The 16,453-nt window shown below is 33.6% G+C and overlaps 1 protein-coding gene across 1 annotated transcript in view; it reads right to left on the reverse strand.

Moving 5' to 3' along the window:
• LOC123251020 (vomeronasal type-2 receptor 26-like) overlaps positions 1–16,453 on the reverse strand; it is a 60,225-nt gene that overhangs the window by 39,747 nt on the left and 4,025 nt on the right. Inside the window, exon 2 of the mRNA XM_044680177.1 lies at positions 11,014–11,305. Coding sequence (XP_044536112.1) covers positions 11,014–11,305 — 292 coding nt within the window. The remainder of the gene's footprint in view (positions 1–11,013; positions 11,306–16,453) is intronic.

The following is a 16,453-nucleotide window of genomic DNA, read 5'->3' on the forward strand; positions in this document are numbered from 1 at the left end:
ATAGCTGAGCTGCTTCTCCTTTCTGAAGATTGAAAATTTAGCCTAGCTTTGGAGTATTTATTTGAGATTTGTTAATTTAGATAAACCATTTGTATTTCCATACTCTACCTCATTTCCCTACCTTCCTTCCCTTATCTAAATGTCTGTGAGAAGTGAATAAGGAGAGTGAATCAGAGAGTAGTTTCAAATCTGTGAGGGTTTAGATATACTCTGGCAGTACTTTATCTAGAGAGGTTAGGTAGTCATCCTCACATTCCCTTTTGAATTCAAGATAACCTTGAGAGTTGAGTCAGGGCAGGACCTTGCTCAAACCCCATCTCTGCTTCCCTTTCCCCACCTGAGGTTTCTTTAAACAACTGTTAGGGCTTCCTTTAATCCCCTTTCCCTGACAATTTAAACTAAGAAGACAATAAACCCCTTTTGTGTTTAAACAGACCTGTTAGTTATTTTGTCGGTTAATTAGTAAGAAAAGGGAAGAAGAGGAATAGAACCAACATACTCTGGGCTTGAAGGGAAGCCGGGGTATCCATCTTGAAGGAAGGTGTAACTTCAAAACAAGTCCCTTCCTGTGAAATTAACTAAAGCCTGTAATTAATTTCAATCAATCTATTTCCTTCAGTTTGTCTTTAGCCTAAGTCCTAGCCTATAAGCCCTGCTGCTCTTTGCCTGTTTAAATTAATTCCTCCTCTCCCTGAAGATCTTTGTTACCTTCAGTGTTATACTCCCTGACTTCAGCCTCATATTATATCCTGAATCTCACCATTACATCCTACCTGCAACTCATATTATCTACCTAGCAAGTACCTGACAACATCCCTTCAAAATCCCCTTTAACCTAAAACCTTTCCCAAATTTCACCCATTACAATAGTCATGTTAAGTATAATGCTGCTTCTCCTGGGCTATTTGGCAATTTGGCATTGCTGCAATACTTGGGATATTCCCAAACTCTTATAATAGTCTGGCAGTTCAAAACCTAGTATCTATTGATTTAGCAGAACTTACTACATTTGCCAAGAGAGGATCTTATTGTGACTTACAAATTGTTATAAAGAATTAGGAAATTCTTGTGAAATGAAACCCCCAGTGGTTGATGAAAATAAGAACATGATAAGTATCAAGGCTGAATATATTTATCAGGACATGCAGTCAAATATAGATGATGAGGAGCTAGTTGCTACTCACCAAACACAGAAGAGAGCTCCTGACACATGAATTTTAACTATTAGCATGGGTTTCTGACTTTTACCTTTAAACCCAGGATAATCTTGAGCATTCTGATGATATTTGGTATCCTAGGTATGAACATCATCTGTATTACCCAGGTTTCTTATGTAGACATGCTCTCCATTACCCACACTTGAAACCCACCCATTTTCCTTATCATTATTTTCACCATGCTATCTCTAATAATCTGACTTATCTATGGTTGTTAAACTCTACCAGGTGACCAGTTCATAATAATACACCAAGTCATCATGATGGTCATTGAACTATGTGCAAAGAGCTTTAAAAGAATGCCTACTTTTTGACCCAACCAAACTACTGATGAGTTTATACCCCAAAGAGATAATAAGGAAAAGACTTGTACAAAACATTCATGGTCTCTCTCTTTGTGGTGGCAAAATATTGGAAAATGAGGGGGTGTTCATCAATTGGAAAATGGCTGAATAAATTGTGGTATATGATGATGATGGAATATTATTGTGCTGAAAGGAATGACGAACTGGAGGAATTCCATGTGAACTGGAAAGATCTCCAGGAATTGATGCAGACCAAAAGCAGCAGAACCAGGAGAACATTGTACACAAAGACTGACACATTATGGTACAATTGAATGTAATAGACTTTTCTACTAGCAGCAATTCAATGACCCAGGATAATCTAGAGGAATTCATGAGAACGGATGCTATCCACATTCAGAGAAAGAACCATGGAAACACAAACAGAAGAAAAACATATGATTGATCATGTAGTTTCATAGGGATTTGGTCAAGGTTTTAATGCTAAAGGAACCATGTACTACAAATATGAATAACATGGAAATAGATTTTGAACAATGGTACATGTATAACCCAGTGAAATTGCTTCTTGTATCTTGGAGGAGGGAGAGAAGATGAGGGGGATATTCATAAATCATGTAACCATGGGAAAATATTCTAAATTTTAAAAAAGCAATATAAATTTTAAAAAAGAGTTAAAAAAATAAAATCATTCTAAAAATTAAAAAAAAAGTTTTCTTTGGTTGATTTTTGTTCCTCTTTTAACACTTGGTCAATTCCAGTTGGTGAGGAGTTTCTTTCTCTTCAGTATTTCTCATAATTAATTTTTTTATATTCTTTTCAAGCTGTTTCAGGAATTCTTTGTGAAAGGAGGCATACATTTTTTGCTGATTTTAGATATATGTTTATTAATTTGAGGAAGGACCCTTCTATTCCTATACTTTCTAGTGTTTTCAACAAGAATGGGTGTCATATTTTGCCAAAGGCTTTTTCTGCATCTATTGAGATAATCATATGATTTCTGTTTTTTTTTTTTGGTTATTGATATGGTCATTTATGTGGATGGTTTTCTTAATGTTAAACCATCCTTGAATTCCTTGTATAAATCACACCTGGTTATAGTGGACAATCCTTGTGATTACTTGCTGAAGTCTTCTGCTAGCATTTTATTTAATATTTTTGCTTCTGTGTTCATTAAGAATATTGGTTAGTAGTTACCTTTTTCTTTTTGGTCTCTCTGACTTTGGAATCAGTACCATATTTGTATCATAAAAATTATTTGTTGAATACTTCTGTGCTTATTTTGTCTAATTATTAGTGTAATATTGTGATTAGTTATTCTTTAAATGTTTCGATAGAAATCACTTGCAAATCCATCTAGACCTGGGGCTTCTTTCTTAGAAAATTCCTTGATGCCTTGTTTAATTTCATTTTCTGAGATGGGATTATTTAAGTATTATATTTCTTCTTTTCTTAATCTAGGAAATTTACATTTTGGTAAATATTCACCCATTTTCACTAGTTTGTCCTATTTATTGCCATATAACTGGTAAAAATAGTTCTTAATAATCACTTAACTTTCCTATTCATTAGAGGTGAGATTACCTGGTTTGCCTTTGATACTAATAATTTGATTTTCTTCTTTCCTTTTTTTTATCAGATTAATGAGTATTTTTTAAAAAGTGCCAGCTTCTAGTCTTATTTGTTAGTACAATAGTTCTTTTACTTTCAATTTTATTAATTTCTCCTTTAATTTTTAGGACTTATGATTTTGCTTTTATCTGGGAATTTTTAATTTATTGCTTTTCTAATTTTTTTAAAGTTGCAAGCCCCATTCATTGATCTCCTCCCTCACAATTTTATTGTTATAGGCACTCAGAGATATACATTTTACCCTGAGTACTGCTTTGGCTATATCCCATAATTTGACATGTTCTCTCCTCATTGTCATTCTCTTTTATGAAGTCTGTAATTTTTTCTATGATTTCTTTTTTGACCCACCAGTTTTTAAGAATTAGATTATTAAGTTTCTAATTAATTTTAAATTTGCCCTTTATGGGACCTTGTTAATTACAATTTTATTGCATTATGATGTGGAAAAGTTGCATTTATTATTTCTGCTTTTCTTCATTTGTTTACAATATTTTTATGCTCTAGTACAAGGTTGATCTTTGTATATGTACCATGTACTGCTGAGAAGAATCTATATTCTTTTTTTATCCCCATTCCATTTTCTCCAGATATCTATTAACTAATTTTTCTAACATTTTATTCGCTTGCTTACTTCTTTCTTATTAATTTTTTTGGTTTGATTCATCTAGTTCTGAAAGAGGAAGGTTGAGATTCTCCAGTAGTATGGTCTTCCTATCTAATTCCTCCTTATTCTCCTTTAATTTCTCCTTTAGAAATCTAGATGCTATAGCATTTGGTGTATAAATGTTTAGTAATGATATTACTTCATTTTTTTTCTAGTACCCTTTAGTAAAATGTAATTTCCTTCTTATGTCTTTTAATCAGGTAAATTTCTACTTTAGGTTTGTCTGGTATCATGGTTGCTACTCCTGCTTTTTTTTTTTTTTTTTTTTTTTTTTACTTTAGATGATGCATAATAAATTCTGCTCCATCCTTTCACCTTGAATCTGAGTGTGTCACTATGCCTCAAATATGTAAAAAACATATATTAGGATTCTTTTTTTTTAATTCACTCTGCTCTCTGCTTCCATTTTATGGGTGAGTTCATCCCATTCACATTCAGCATTATGATTACTAGCTATGTATTGCCTTCCATCAAATTATACCTTTTAAATCCTGTTCTATTCCCTTTCTCTCTATTCGTCCTTAAAAACATTTTGCTTTCTGTCATTTCCCCCCTCCACTTCCACCTCCCTCCAAGTGCCTACCTCTTCCCTTTTCTTCTTCCCCGTCTGCTTCTCTGAGGGTAAGATAGAATTCTATACCCCACTAAATATATTTGTTTCTTCTCTCTGAGCCAGTTACAATCACAGTAAAATTTATTTAAGCATTGTCCAACACCATCCTTATCCTTCCTTCTCTATAATGATTTATCATGCCTCTTTTTGTTATATGATATACCTCATTCTATCTCTCCCTTCCATTTTCTCTCAGTGCAACATACTCTTACCCTTTCATTGATTTCTAACATCATTCAAATGCATGCACATTATATCATACATACATATTGTTCCATATCATCACATTTACATACACATTATATCATCATATATATTATATTATCATAATCTGATTACTTCCCCAGCCTCTTTCTGAGTAAACTATTTTTACCTTCTATATTACTGAGAGTAATTTTTGAGAATTACACAAATCCTTTATCCATGAAGCTATATAAACATTTTCACCATAATCAGTTCCTTAAATTTTCTCTTTCTTATTTATCTTTTTGACCTTCTCTTATGTCATATTTGGACTTCAAATTTTTTATTTAGGTCTGACTTATTCCCCTGGAATGCTTGGAAATATTCTATGATATTGGATGTCCATTTTTTCCACTAAAAGAATATACTCAGTTTTGCTGGATAGGTGATTCTGGCTTGTAAACTCAAATTTTTACCTTTCTGAATATCATATTCCATGCTTTTTGATACTTTAATGTAGAAGCCACTAGGTCCCATGGGATCCTGATTCTAGTTCCATGGGATTTGAATGGTTTCTTCCTGGCTGCGTAAAGTGTCTTTATCTTGTCTTGGTGGTTCTTGAATTTAGCTACTACATTCCTGGAAGTTGGCAGTTGAGGATTTCTTTCTGGAGGTGATTTGTGAATTCTTTCAATTACAATTTCATTTTCTTCTTTGAGGATCTCTAAGCAGTTATCTAGGATATTTTCTCATAAAATGATGTTTAAGGTATTTTCTTGATCATGGCTTTCAGGTAGTCCAATAATTCTCAAACTGTCTCTCTCCTGGATCTATTTTCTAGGTCATCTATTTTTAAATAAGATATTTCACATTTTCCTCTTTTTTCATTTCTTTTATTTTACTTTATTGTTTCTTGATTTCTCATGAAATCATTAGTTTCTAGATTGCCAATTCTGATTTTTAAGGCATGATTTTGCTTTCTAAGTTTTAGGTTCTCTTTTTAATTGGCACATTTCTTCTTCAGTCACTTTCATTTCTCCTTGCAACAGTTTCATTTCTCTTCCCCATGTTTCCTTTGCCTTTCTTAATTGGTTTTTGAAGTCTTTTTTGAGCTTTTCCAGAATCTCTGTCCAATTCATATTTTTCCTTCATACTTAGCATGTATTTGCTTTGCTTTTGCTGTCCCCTTCATTGTCTGCACCTTGCTCTTTGTTTCCATAAAAATTATTTTGATTTGGTGCTTTTTTGTTGTTTGCTCATTTTTTCTATCTAATTATAGTTAAGTTCAGTTTTCTGGAAAGTTGAGGTACTCTCTTAAACTTCAGTCTTTCCTTAATGCTATTTTTAATTTATTTTCTGGGATTTAATGAATTTCAGTTCTTGTAAGCTGATGTGATGGTCTTAGGGCTGTAAGCTCTGAGAGCCCATTCCCCTGCTGATTCAACTGGCCCTTGAGATGTTGATTGCTTAAGGTCTTGCCTCAGGCTTAGACATGAGCTTTTGATCTCAGTCTTAAATTGATTAAGTCATGAGCTAAGCAAATTCCAGCCCCAGGATTATGCTCAGTTTTTTGGTTTTTCTGTGTACTTGATCCAATCAGGTTCACAGGTATTAGTCCACTTCATCCCAGATTACCATGGGCTAGGACTCCAGACTTCTCCACAAATTTGAAATTTCAAAGGGGTGTGGGTTGGCTTAGACCATTATTTGCCCTGGCAGGATCTCAGGCTCTTAATGTAGTCTTGCATTAGGTTCCAAACCTGGGACAATAGATGTGCAATGTGATGTGATCACTTGCTCTTCTCTCCTTACTACTGCTACTTGCTGGCTCTGCTCTCCTCTCAACCCAGTACCCAGATGTTCTCTGTCTAACTTTTGGGTTTTTATTTTCTGGATAGTTGTTTCATGCTGCCTCTTTGTGGGTTCTTTCACTCCTATATTCATTTTGTCGTGATATTTTAATATTGGTCAGAGAGGATTCTTATGTTGACTCAGAGCTGTGCTGGTTTACTCCTCAAACTTGACTCCCCCATAGTAAGTCTCTCTAATAACATTTAAAACTTAGTATGGGGACTATTGCTTTTGGGAGTTAAGATAGTGGAGTACAGAGTACTCTCAGCTTGACAGACTCACATCCAAAAACCCAGAAAAAAGAGAAATACTTCAAAATAAATCCTGGATTGGCAGGACCAACATAATACAGAGTGAAGCAGCATGGAGCTACAGAAAAGAAAGACTACCTTAATGGGATAGAAGAAAAGAGGATAATCTAGCAGGCCAGGTTAAAACTTATCCCCTATCCAGTATATGTGGTGGGGGGAAAGCACATGTAGATTCAGTTCAGCTTTAGAGGGAAAACCAAAGCAACAGCAAAATGGTAGTGGGAGGAATGTAGACCATTATAATCTAGCCATAGCTAAGTTCAATGTGACCCAACTTGGGTGGCAGTTAGAGGAGGGAAGCCTAGAGGAGAGCAGCTATGGTGGGAAAGGGTGAAATGCAACACAATTCTACTAAATGGCTTCTGAATTGAACATTTACAGGCCTAAACATAGCATATCATCCAAACTGCTTCCATGAAGTGTTCACAGCAGGACTGAGAAAGCAAACAAGCCAAAACCAAGCAGCACACTACACCATAATATGAGCTCAAGAAAATACTTCCTCTACTCTGGAAATAGAGATAAACTTCTACATAATCATAGTCCATTAAAAAAGGACCCCTACAAAAAAGTAAGCAAAAGACAAAGAAAAACCTGACCTTGAAAAAGAATTTCAGCATCATGGAAGACCAAAACAAAATCTTGGAAGAGGACAAAAATACTGAAATGAAAATATCTGATGCCTCAAAGGAAAAGGTAAAATGATGTCTGGCAAAATTAACATCTGGAAGAGCTCCAAAAGAGGATAAAAATAATAACAAGGTACAAGAAAAACTTGGTAAAAGAAATGAGTCAGTAACTTGGAAAAAAATCACAGAGGAAAAATTCCAATAAAAAGGAAGCAGAAAAGCTCAAGGAAGAAAATATCTCCTATATATGTTAAATGAATAGAACCTAGTGACTACATTAGCCATCAAGGAAATAATAAAATAGAATCAAAAGAAGAAAAAAAGAAGAAAATCTGAAATATGTGTCTGGAAAAAAACACTGACCAAGAAAATGGATCTAGGGTAGATAATTAAAGAATCATTGGACCACCTGAAATCTATGATTAAAAAAAAAGATGTTGGACACCACATTACAAGAAATCATCAGGGAAAATTGCCCTCATATTTTAGAAAAAGAAAGGCAAATAAAAACTGAAAAAACCCATCAATCAATTCCTGAAATAGATTCCAAATTAATAACTAAGAAAACTATCATAACCAAGTGTCAGAACTTTCACACCAAGGAGAAAATCCTACAAGCCATCAAAAGAAAATAAATTCACACTTGGACAGGAAAATCAAAAACTAATTGGAAATTAAATAATATGATTCTTCAAAACCAATTTGTCAAAGAAGGAATCATAGAAACAATCAACAATTTCATTGAAGAAAATGACAATGATGAGACATCCTACCAAACTATATGGGATGAGTCCAAGGCAGTAATCAGGGGGAAATTTATATCCTTGAGTGCATATATTAACAAATTAAGGAGGGCAGAGATCAATGAATTGGGCATGCAACTCAAAAAATTAGAAAGTGAGCAAATTAAAAATCCCCAGATGAAAACTAAATTAGAAATACTAAAAACCAAGGGAGAAATTAATAAAATCGAAAGTAAAAGAACTATTGAATTAATAAATAAGACTAGAAGCTGGTACTTTGAAAAAACAGATAAAATAGACAAAGTACTGGTCAATCTAATAAAAAAAAGGAAAGAAGAAAACCAAATTGATAGTATCAAAGATGAAAAGGGAGACCTCACCTCTAATGAAGGGGAAATTAAGGCAATCATTAAAAACTATTTTGCCCAATTATATGGCAATAAATATAAAAATTTAGGAGATATGGACGAATATTTACAAAAATATAAACTGCCTAGATTAACAGCAGAAGAAATAGAATACCTAAATAATCCCATATCAGAAAAAGAAATTGAACAAGCCATCAAAGAACTCCCTAAGAAAAAATCGCCAGGGCCTGATGGATTCACAAGTGAATTCTATCAGACATTCAAAGAGCAACTAATCCCAGTACTATAAAATTATTTGATATGATAAGCAAAGAAGGAGTCCTACCAAATTCCTTTTATGACACAAATATGGTACTGATTCCAAAGCCAGGGAGATCAAAAACAGAGAAAGAAAACTACAGACCAATCTCCCTAATGAACATAGATGCAAAATCTTAAATAAAATACTAGCAAAGAGACTCCAGCAAGTAATTAAGAAGATCATCCACCATGATCAGGTGGGATTTATACCAGAAATGCAAGGTTGGTACAACACTAGGAAAACCATCCACATAATTGACCATATCAACAGTCTAACAAACAAAAACCACATGATTATCTCAATAGATGCTGAAAAAGCCTTTGACAAAATACAGCATCCATTCCTATTGAAAACACTGAAAAGTATAGGAATAGAAGGACCTTTCCTAAAAAAATAAACAGTATATACCTAAAACCATCAACAAACATCATATGCAATGGGGATAAATTCTTGAGGTGAAAAAATACACATTTATTAAAATTGCTAACTTCCAGGCATTATGAATATTAGACCAGATCTGAGCAGAGATGAACAGGTATGTAACTCAAAAGAATCATTAAAAAAATCAACAGGAAAGAGAAAACTCAGGAGATACAATAAAGTTTAACTGACTATATTCCTGCAAAAGGAAGAGAATAACAAAGATACTTATGATATCTATGATACCTGAGATAACCAAATTTCTTAAGATTCTCAATGGTCTCATTGTGGTTAAAGTGGTTATATTTCTACATGAAAAGAGGATAATTAAGTTGCTTAATATTCTTTCTACTTAAAGTACCTAAGAAATCTAAGGCAATCTATGGGATCAAACTGATTATATGACCAAAAGAGAAGGTGATAATGCATTTGATATAACTATGGTACTTGAGATACTTAAGATATTAAAGTACTTAGGAAATTTAAGAGACTGAAGATACTTAGAAATTTCTCATTGGTAGAATTTTGAATAGAAGCGTACATAAACAGGGGACAAGGAGCAAAATGAAAATATTAGGATGAAATATAATAATCAAAATTAAGGGATAAAAAAAGAGAATATTGGGAAAGGGAAAAAAGGAGACTAAAGAAAGGGGTAAATTTTGTCCAGACCAAAAAAGGTGACTTGACTTGCAATTATCTTATTCTTATTTCTATCACATTGTCCTGTTGCTTCATTCATTGGTGTGTAAAAAGAGGGTAGAAAAAAAGGAAGTGTCTGGTTAGGTGGAATGTTAGACATTTGTTAAAATTTTATTTAGTGGAAATAATGTGAATTGAAAATACAAAGAATGTCTCCCCTTAAGGCATAGAGTAGATTTGCATGGAAGATTAATCCCAGATTCAAGAAAGAGGCAAATACTCAACTAATATTTGAAAGTCATATTAAACACAGAATTTGTTGGAGGTTTTTAGCACAGAATTGTCAAAGCAAATGCCATGAGTTAATCCAAACACAAAAATCCACAAACTATTCTCAAGGTAATGAGTCAGTCAGGATCAGAGTAGATGATTTCTTCATGTACCATCTATGTTACTAGACATTGTATTAAATGCTAGGGGAATAAAATGAAAGATATGAGATGGTCTCTGTCCTCAAGGACCTCAGAGTCAAATGGGAGGAGACAAAAGGTAAAGAAAAGCTATGAAGCAGAAGTCAGGCATGAGAGTATCTGATACTAGGGTATGAGGAATTCCTGATTCTGTGATGGAATGAGATCTGAAGAAGTGACTATTTCAAACCTGATTGCATCTTCAAAAATAATGAATTTATGGAGATCATGAAGTTCAGAAAAGCAGAAGGGTGGGAAATGGAAAGGAACAGAACAGTTTCCATAGGAATTCTCTGAGAGAAGAAAGAGAAATTAATTCTGCCTCTAAAGTTCTTAGAAATTTATACATATATATGGAGAATCAATTGAGTATTAGTTGGACAGATTTTTGCTATGGTAAAAGCCATCCTCATTAAATCAAATCAAATCAACATATCTTTAATTTATCTAGAGAACAGAGTATGTTCCTTGAACACAGGAGTTATATCTTGCCTTTCTTTGTATTACTTGTTCATATCATAACATCTGACACAAGGGATCTGTTTGATAAATATTAGTTATCTAATAGACATTAGACCTGTAGAGAATATATCAATATATTTGATGTTTTAAGGATAAAGAGAATAACAGAATGAAAATGGGTAATATTGTTGGTCTCCCTTACCTGTGGTATTTTATAGAGTCCTAGTATGTTGGCCAGTGTTATGGAAAGAGGAGTTGATCTACCTCCAATGACCGCCACTGATTTTTGCTGCTTGCCACAACTATAGTTAGGGATAGTTCTACCCCATCCTGAAAGCCATTTCAAGGAATTCTCCACAGTTATAATGTTGTCATGGAAGTTATTGAAGATCTGGAATCCCAGGGTTGTGTTGGGCAACAAATGGGGATCCTTGTTGATCTCATCCACAGCAAATTGGAAGGCCAAGAAATTTTGATACTCTTTGCTCAGTACCCTAAGGCAATAGAAAGAAGTCATAACGTTGGTGTCCAAAGTCCTAAATCAATAGTAAGAAGTCCAAAATTGGTGTAAAATTTCTTATGCAGCAATACAACTAAGTGACAATGGATTCAATGTTGGACATGGAGTCAGGGAAAACTGTTTAAATGTTATGTCTAACGTTTACTTGCTCTATGGCTCTTAATTTCTCAACTAATTTCTGTAGTCCTCAATGTCCTCATATGTGTAATGTAGGCTTTTAATTGAATATCTTCTAACTTCATTAAAATTAAGTATCTCTTATTTTAGATGAGGTGAAATCGAATCCACCTATCAGTCTGATTTTCCCCCCCAGTGGCTCTGAAATAAATCTTTATAAAGGTATAGGAAACTTCAGCTATGAACTTAATATCCAGATGTTTTAATGGCCTTCTGTAAATATGAATATATAACTAATTGAGAAGAGAATATTTTATTAATTATATGACTTTGAGAAGCATAATAATACTACTTTAAATCAAAAGGTGTGAAATACACTAAATGTATTTCAGAAGAAATGTTTTCTTGATCATGTCATGGATAACACTAAGTTGTCCAAGGTCAAGTATTCATCTCACTATTGATGACATACCTGTATCATATACATATAGTGCATGGAGTAAAAATTTAGGCACTTAATATATTTACTATGACATCAATCCATAGCCCAACATTCATTTTAAGATTATAAAACATTTTTTCTTTGTTATATATGGGACTTCTGAGAGCTAAAGAAATTAAGTATAGTCAAATTTATAAACTGCTAATTGGGAAGGAATTGGAGTCTCTGATAAACAGAACCTGAAATGACTAGTCATCAAAACTTCTAAATCCACTAATAAGAATTTAGGAAGCACCTACTATATTGTAGTCACTAAAGACAATAAATTAATAATTCCTACCTTCAAGGAGGTTACATTGTATTTAGTGGACATCACAAATGCTTACAGTAGTATGCTGAATTATATACTAAACAGTCAGAATATGATTGCAGTGGGGCATAACTAACAGCAAAAAGGGTATAGGAGAGACTTTATGTCAACAGTCCTCTTAGAACTGTAGCTTAAAGAAACTATTATTTCTAAGTAGAAGAATTAAGGTAAGAATGAATTCAAGGTATATATGATAGCTTTAAAGCATAGTAATGAGAGAATGAATGTGAAATTGGAGGAAAGTAAGAAATTCTTTTTGGTTGTAAATAAATGAATGGTTCACAGATGGCCCAAATTATGAAAATCTTTTAATATTTGTAAATGTTATATTTGATAAGGAAGGATATATTAAATAAGTGGAATTTTATATTCATGCAAGTAAAATACTAAGAACTTTTCTTTAGGAAAATCCTTTTCACAGTTTTGTGGATATTGAATGGAATAAGAAGAAAACTGAATCACAGTTAATTAGGTGATTAAGACTAGAAAAGAGATAATTAAAGAATGAATGGGGATAGTCATTAAGTGAGTGGAAAGAAAAGATAAAGTATAAATAGTATATGTACATAAGAATTAGTAGTGGGCAAGTGATTAAATACAGATAATTATTAAGAATAAATAGCTGAGAATGACACATTTTTTAAAACTTAGGTGACTTTAGTGAAGATTATATATTCAGTAAAAACAAATTCTAAATGCTGTGTTTTCATGGAAATATTATGAGTTCTTTTTAGGAAATATCAAGTACAAGGGGGCATAAGGGTGGCTCAGTGGATTGAAAGCAAGGCCTTGAAATGCGAGGTCCTAAGTTAAAATCTGGCCTCAGATACTTCCTAACTGTGTGACCCTGGGTAAGTCACTTAACCTACTTTGCCTAGCTCTTTCCATTCTTCTTCCTTGGGACCAATATACAGTATTGATTCCAAAGCAGAGGGTAATATTTAAAAAAAAAAGATATGTTAAGTTCAAAAAGTCTAAATGATATTAATCTTGGGAATTTGAAATAAGAGGATGGTTACAAAATGACCTGGGAAAAAAGAAATGTATTGAATATGTATGCATATATACATGTATATGTATTTGCATGTAAGCATGCATATATATTTATAAATGTATATAAAAAGACAAATATGCATATGTATATTTAACTATTTGTATGTTTTCTATAAGATTAATAAAGAGAAATTAATTTTATATATACTCATATATACTGATCAGATCACCTACACAGTGAAACAGAAGAAAGGAGAAGACAGTTCAGGTGAATCCTTATAGCTGCAATATTTTATAAGGATAATGATTCATTAAAAGTGGCTTATGAGAAATTATCAGATAGATAGAAAGGAATACATGACAGATCAGTGAAAAAACAACTCAGTGCTGAATCAGTCCTGTTGTTGAATACAATTAACACTGAGAAGTGTTACAGTGTGGTCTAAAATAAATGACAATTGAAACTCAATCATCAGATCTGGAAATTAAATGCTCTTTTTGTGAGTTGAGGAGAGTAGTTTTGTGGGAGGGGAGAGGACATATTCTGTTTCAAAAAGTTTAGAAGCATGTGATAGGAGAAGAATTAAGTCAATGAGAAAAGTCAAAATTTTATGTGATTTTGGATAACCAAAGAAGGGAAGAACATAGATAGTCAATTAACCAGAAGTTATGACTTAGTGAGAGATATTTATTAATTTGGAGAGAAGTTGGATGTCTTTATAGGAAGTAGAAGAAATACTAGATCTAGATATGCAGGGAAAGACTAAAGATTAAAAAAATAGAAGAACTGACTGAGATAGTTGTCTGCTAAAGAAGAGAAGATGATTGAAACCTTGAAAACAAGGAGAGAGAAAGATTGCCTCTGTTGTGAAGAAGGGCCATGTACTCATCAGTCAATGGGGTCAATGAGGGGAGAATGTGAGTGGTATGTTGGAGGTATTTTTCACTATATACTTTTTAGTAGTAACTATGAAGAATTATCAGTGATCCCCAGATGTTCCCTGAAACAAAAGCCATTTTTTTGTACAAATGATCTTGAGATATTTCTGAAAGGATATGATCATCTATCACCATGATCTTGAAGAAACAAAATTGGAGAAAGCTCAAAGGATAATTAAGAGGCTCATGGGCAGAATATGTAAGTCATCACATAATAGCAACAATAATTTTATTATAAGATAGAAATATGCAGATTTTTCTAACTTCTCTAATACATGTACTCATCCTCCCACTCCATGTAGAAATGGACTTTCGCCTAGGCAAAATGGCATCTTGACAGTGTAATTGTCTAATTCCTTTCTGTGACTGTGTTCTATTTCCTTCCCAACTGCATTGCACAGAGAGATTCTATAATTCATGATATTCTGTAATTGACTAGTTAAATGACTCATATTGAGAATCTGATAAACTTTTAATTAATAGAAATGAGTGAATTTTTAAAAAGACATAGACAAGTTTAGAAGAATTATACAGGAGGTCCAAAGTCAGGAAGGAGACAGACACTTTTAATACTTGAAGGTCATTTTAAACTAAAGGAGCTTGTGAGAATAGATTGGTGAAAGCAAATGCTATGGTTTGATCCATGTAGGAAAAATGCATGGATCATTCTAATGTAAAAAAAAAAACAAACAATATAAGAACTGAACATCTATTAAGTACTTCCCATGTTGCCAGTTAGGAACAGATAAGTGGTATAATAGATAGAACACTGGGCTTAGAATCAGGAAAATTCATCTTCATGAGTTCAAAATTGGCAGTGTTAAGATCATTGAGGGACTTGATTGTAATGATGCAATTGTTAGGAAAGGAGAAGCAGAAAGCCCCAGATGACAAAGGAGCTTTAAACCTTTCTTAGGTATAAACAGGAAATCAGATAACACAACTAAACTTCCTGTAGAATCACCTCAAGCAATCACAGTGTTTTTCTTCAGGAAGACTAGCCTCCTGGTACCAATTGATGTTTAATTATTGATAACTAAATCAAAAATATTACAATAACAATGATAATCAATAACACATCTGACTATTGATATTAATGATGGTAGTTAAGCTCAACTTCAGGGAGTAAGACTGGATCCTCCTCTGTCCCTTCAACTTGCCCTAGAACTTCCTTGAGGCTGACCTGTTGTCAAGTCATTCAACAAAAGGTCAGTAGCTGGATTGAATTTTATAAACAAAACTTTTACTTGTGGTAATCAAACAACAGGGGAAATTGGTAAAAGGGAAGAGGATTTTTAGGAATCCCTAAATGAAGTTTGATCTGAGCTCTATGTACTAAATCTAAGTTTCAGAATGTTGACAGCTGAGCTAATCAAGCCTACTGGCCCAGTCAGGCCACTGGAGGATCTGGCCTGCTTTAGTGGACACTGCTTACTTATAGACAAATTAGATAGCATCTTGATTGAAGATAAATAGATGAATAGATGCTTGGCTGCTGATCTACGACTGACAAGCCCTGGGACAGATGGTGATGTTTGGTTGATTGAAATATATTCTTGTTCCCCAAGAGATTATTGGGTTTGTCAATGAGATGTTGCTATTGGCCAGCAATGATAGTTAAGCCTACCCGCCTAAGTAATCTAAACCTATGTTCCTCCTCCCTCCTCCCAGAGTCTAACCCCCAATTTGTTGAATTGTGCTAATTGAACATAAAACTCAGTAGTAATTCTGTAGCTTTCAGTTATGCTAGTTGATATTTGGTTAGACTAATAAAATGAGAAGAGAAAGGATTAACCTCAACCACCCTGGATCCCTAGCTCCAAAATGAGTCCCAGGGTCCAGTCTCTCCCTCCCTTATATAGGGCACAGTCCAATCAATGATTGGTCTCATGCCCCAGGATAGCATCAGGAATCTCCCAAGATTCCAAGTGTCCAACTGCAAACCCAGCCCACAGGCATGGCTTCTTGCAAATACTTGCAAAACTTAACTTACAACAGTTACTAGCTGTGTGAACCTTGGTAAGTTGCTTAACCTTGTTGGTATACATTTTTGATCTATAAAAATAAGCTAAGGAAGGAAATGGCAAGCCATTATAATAACTTTGCTAAGAAACCCAAAAATGGGGTCACAAAAACCCAAATTTGACTGATATGACAACCACCACTACTACCACCAAATAGCACAGTACTAAATGTTTCAGGATACAAAAAATCTTTTTGTATATATATATATATATATATATATATATATATATATATAT

This window comes from Gracilinanus agilis, chromosome 6, assembly GCF_016433145.1.
Source record: "Gracilinanus agilis isolate LMUSP501 chromosome 6, AgileGrace, whole genome shotgun sequence".
Classification (NCBI taxonomy): Eukaryota; Metazoa; Chordata; class Mammalia; order Didelphimorphia; family Didelphidae; genus Gracilinanus; species Gracilinanus agilis.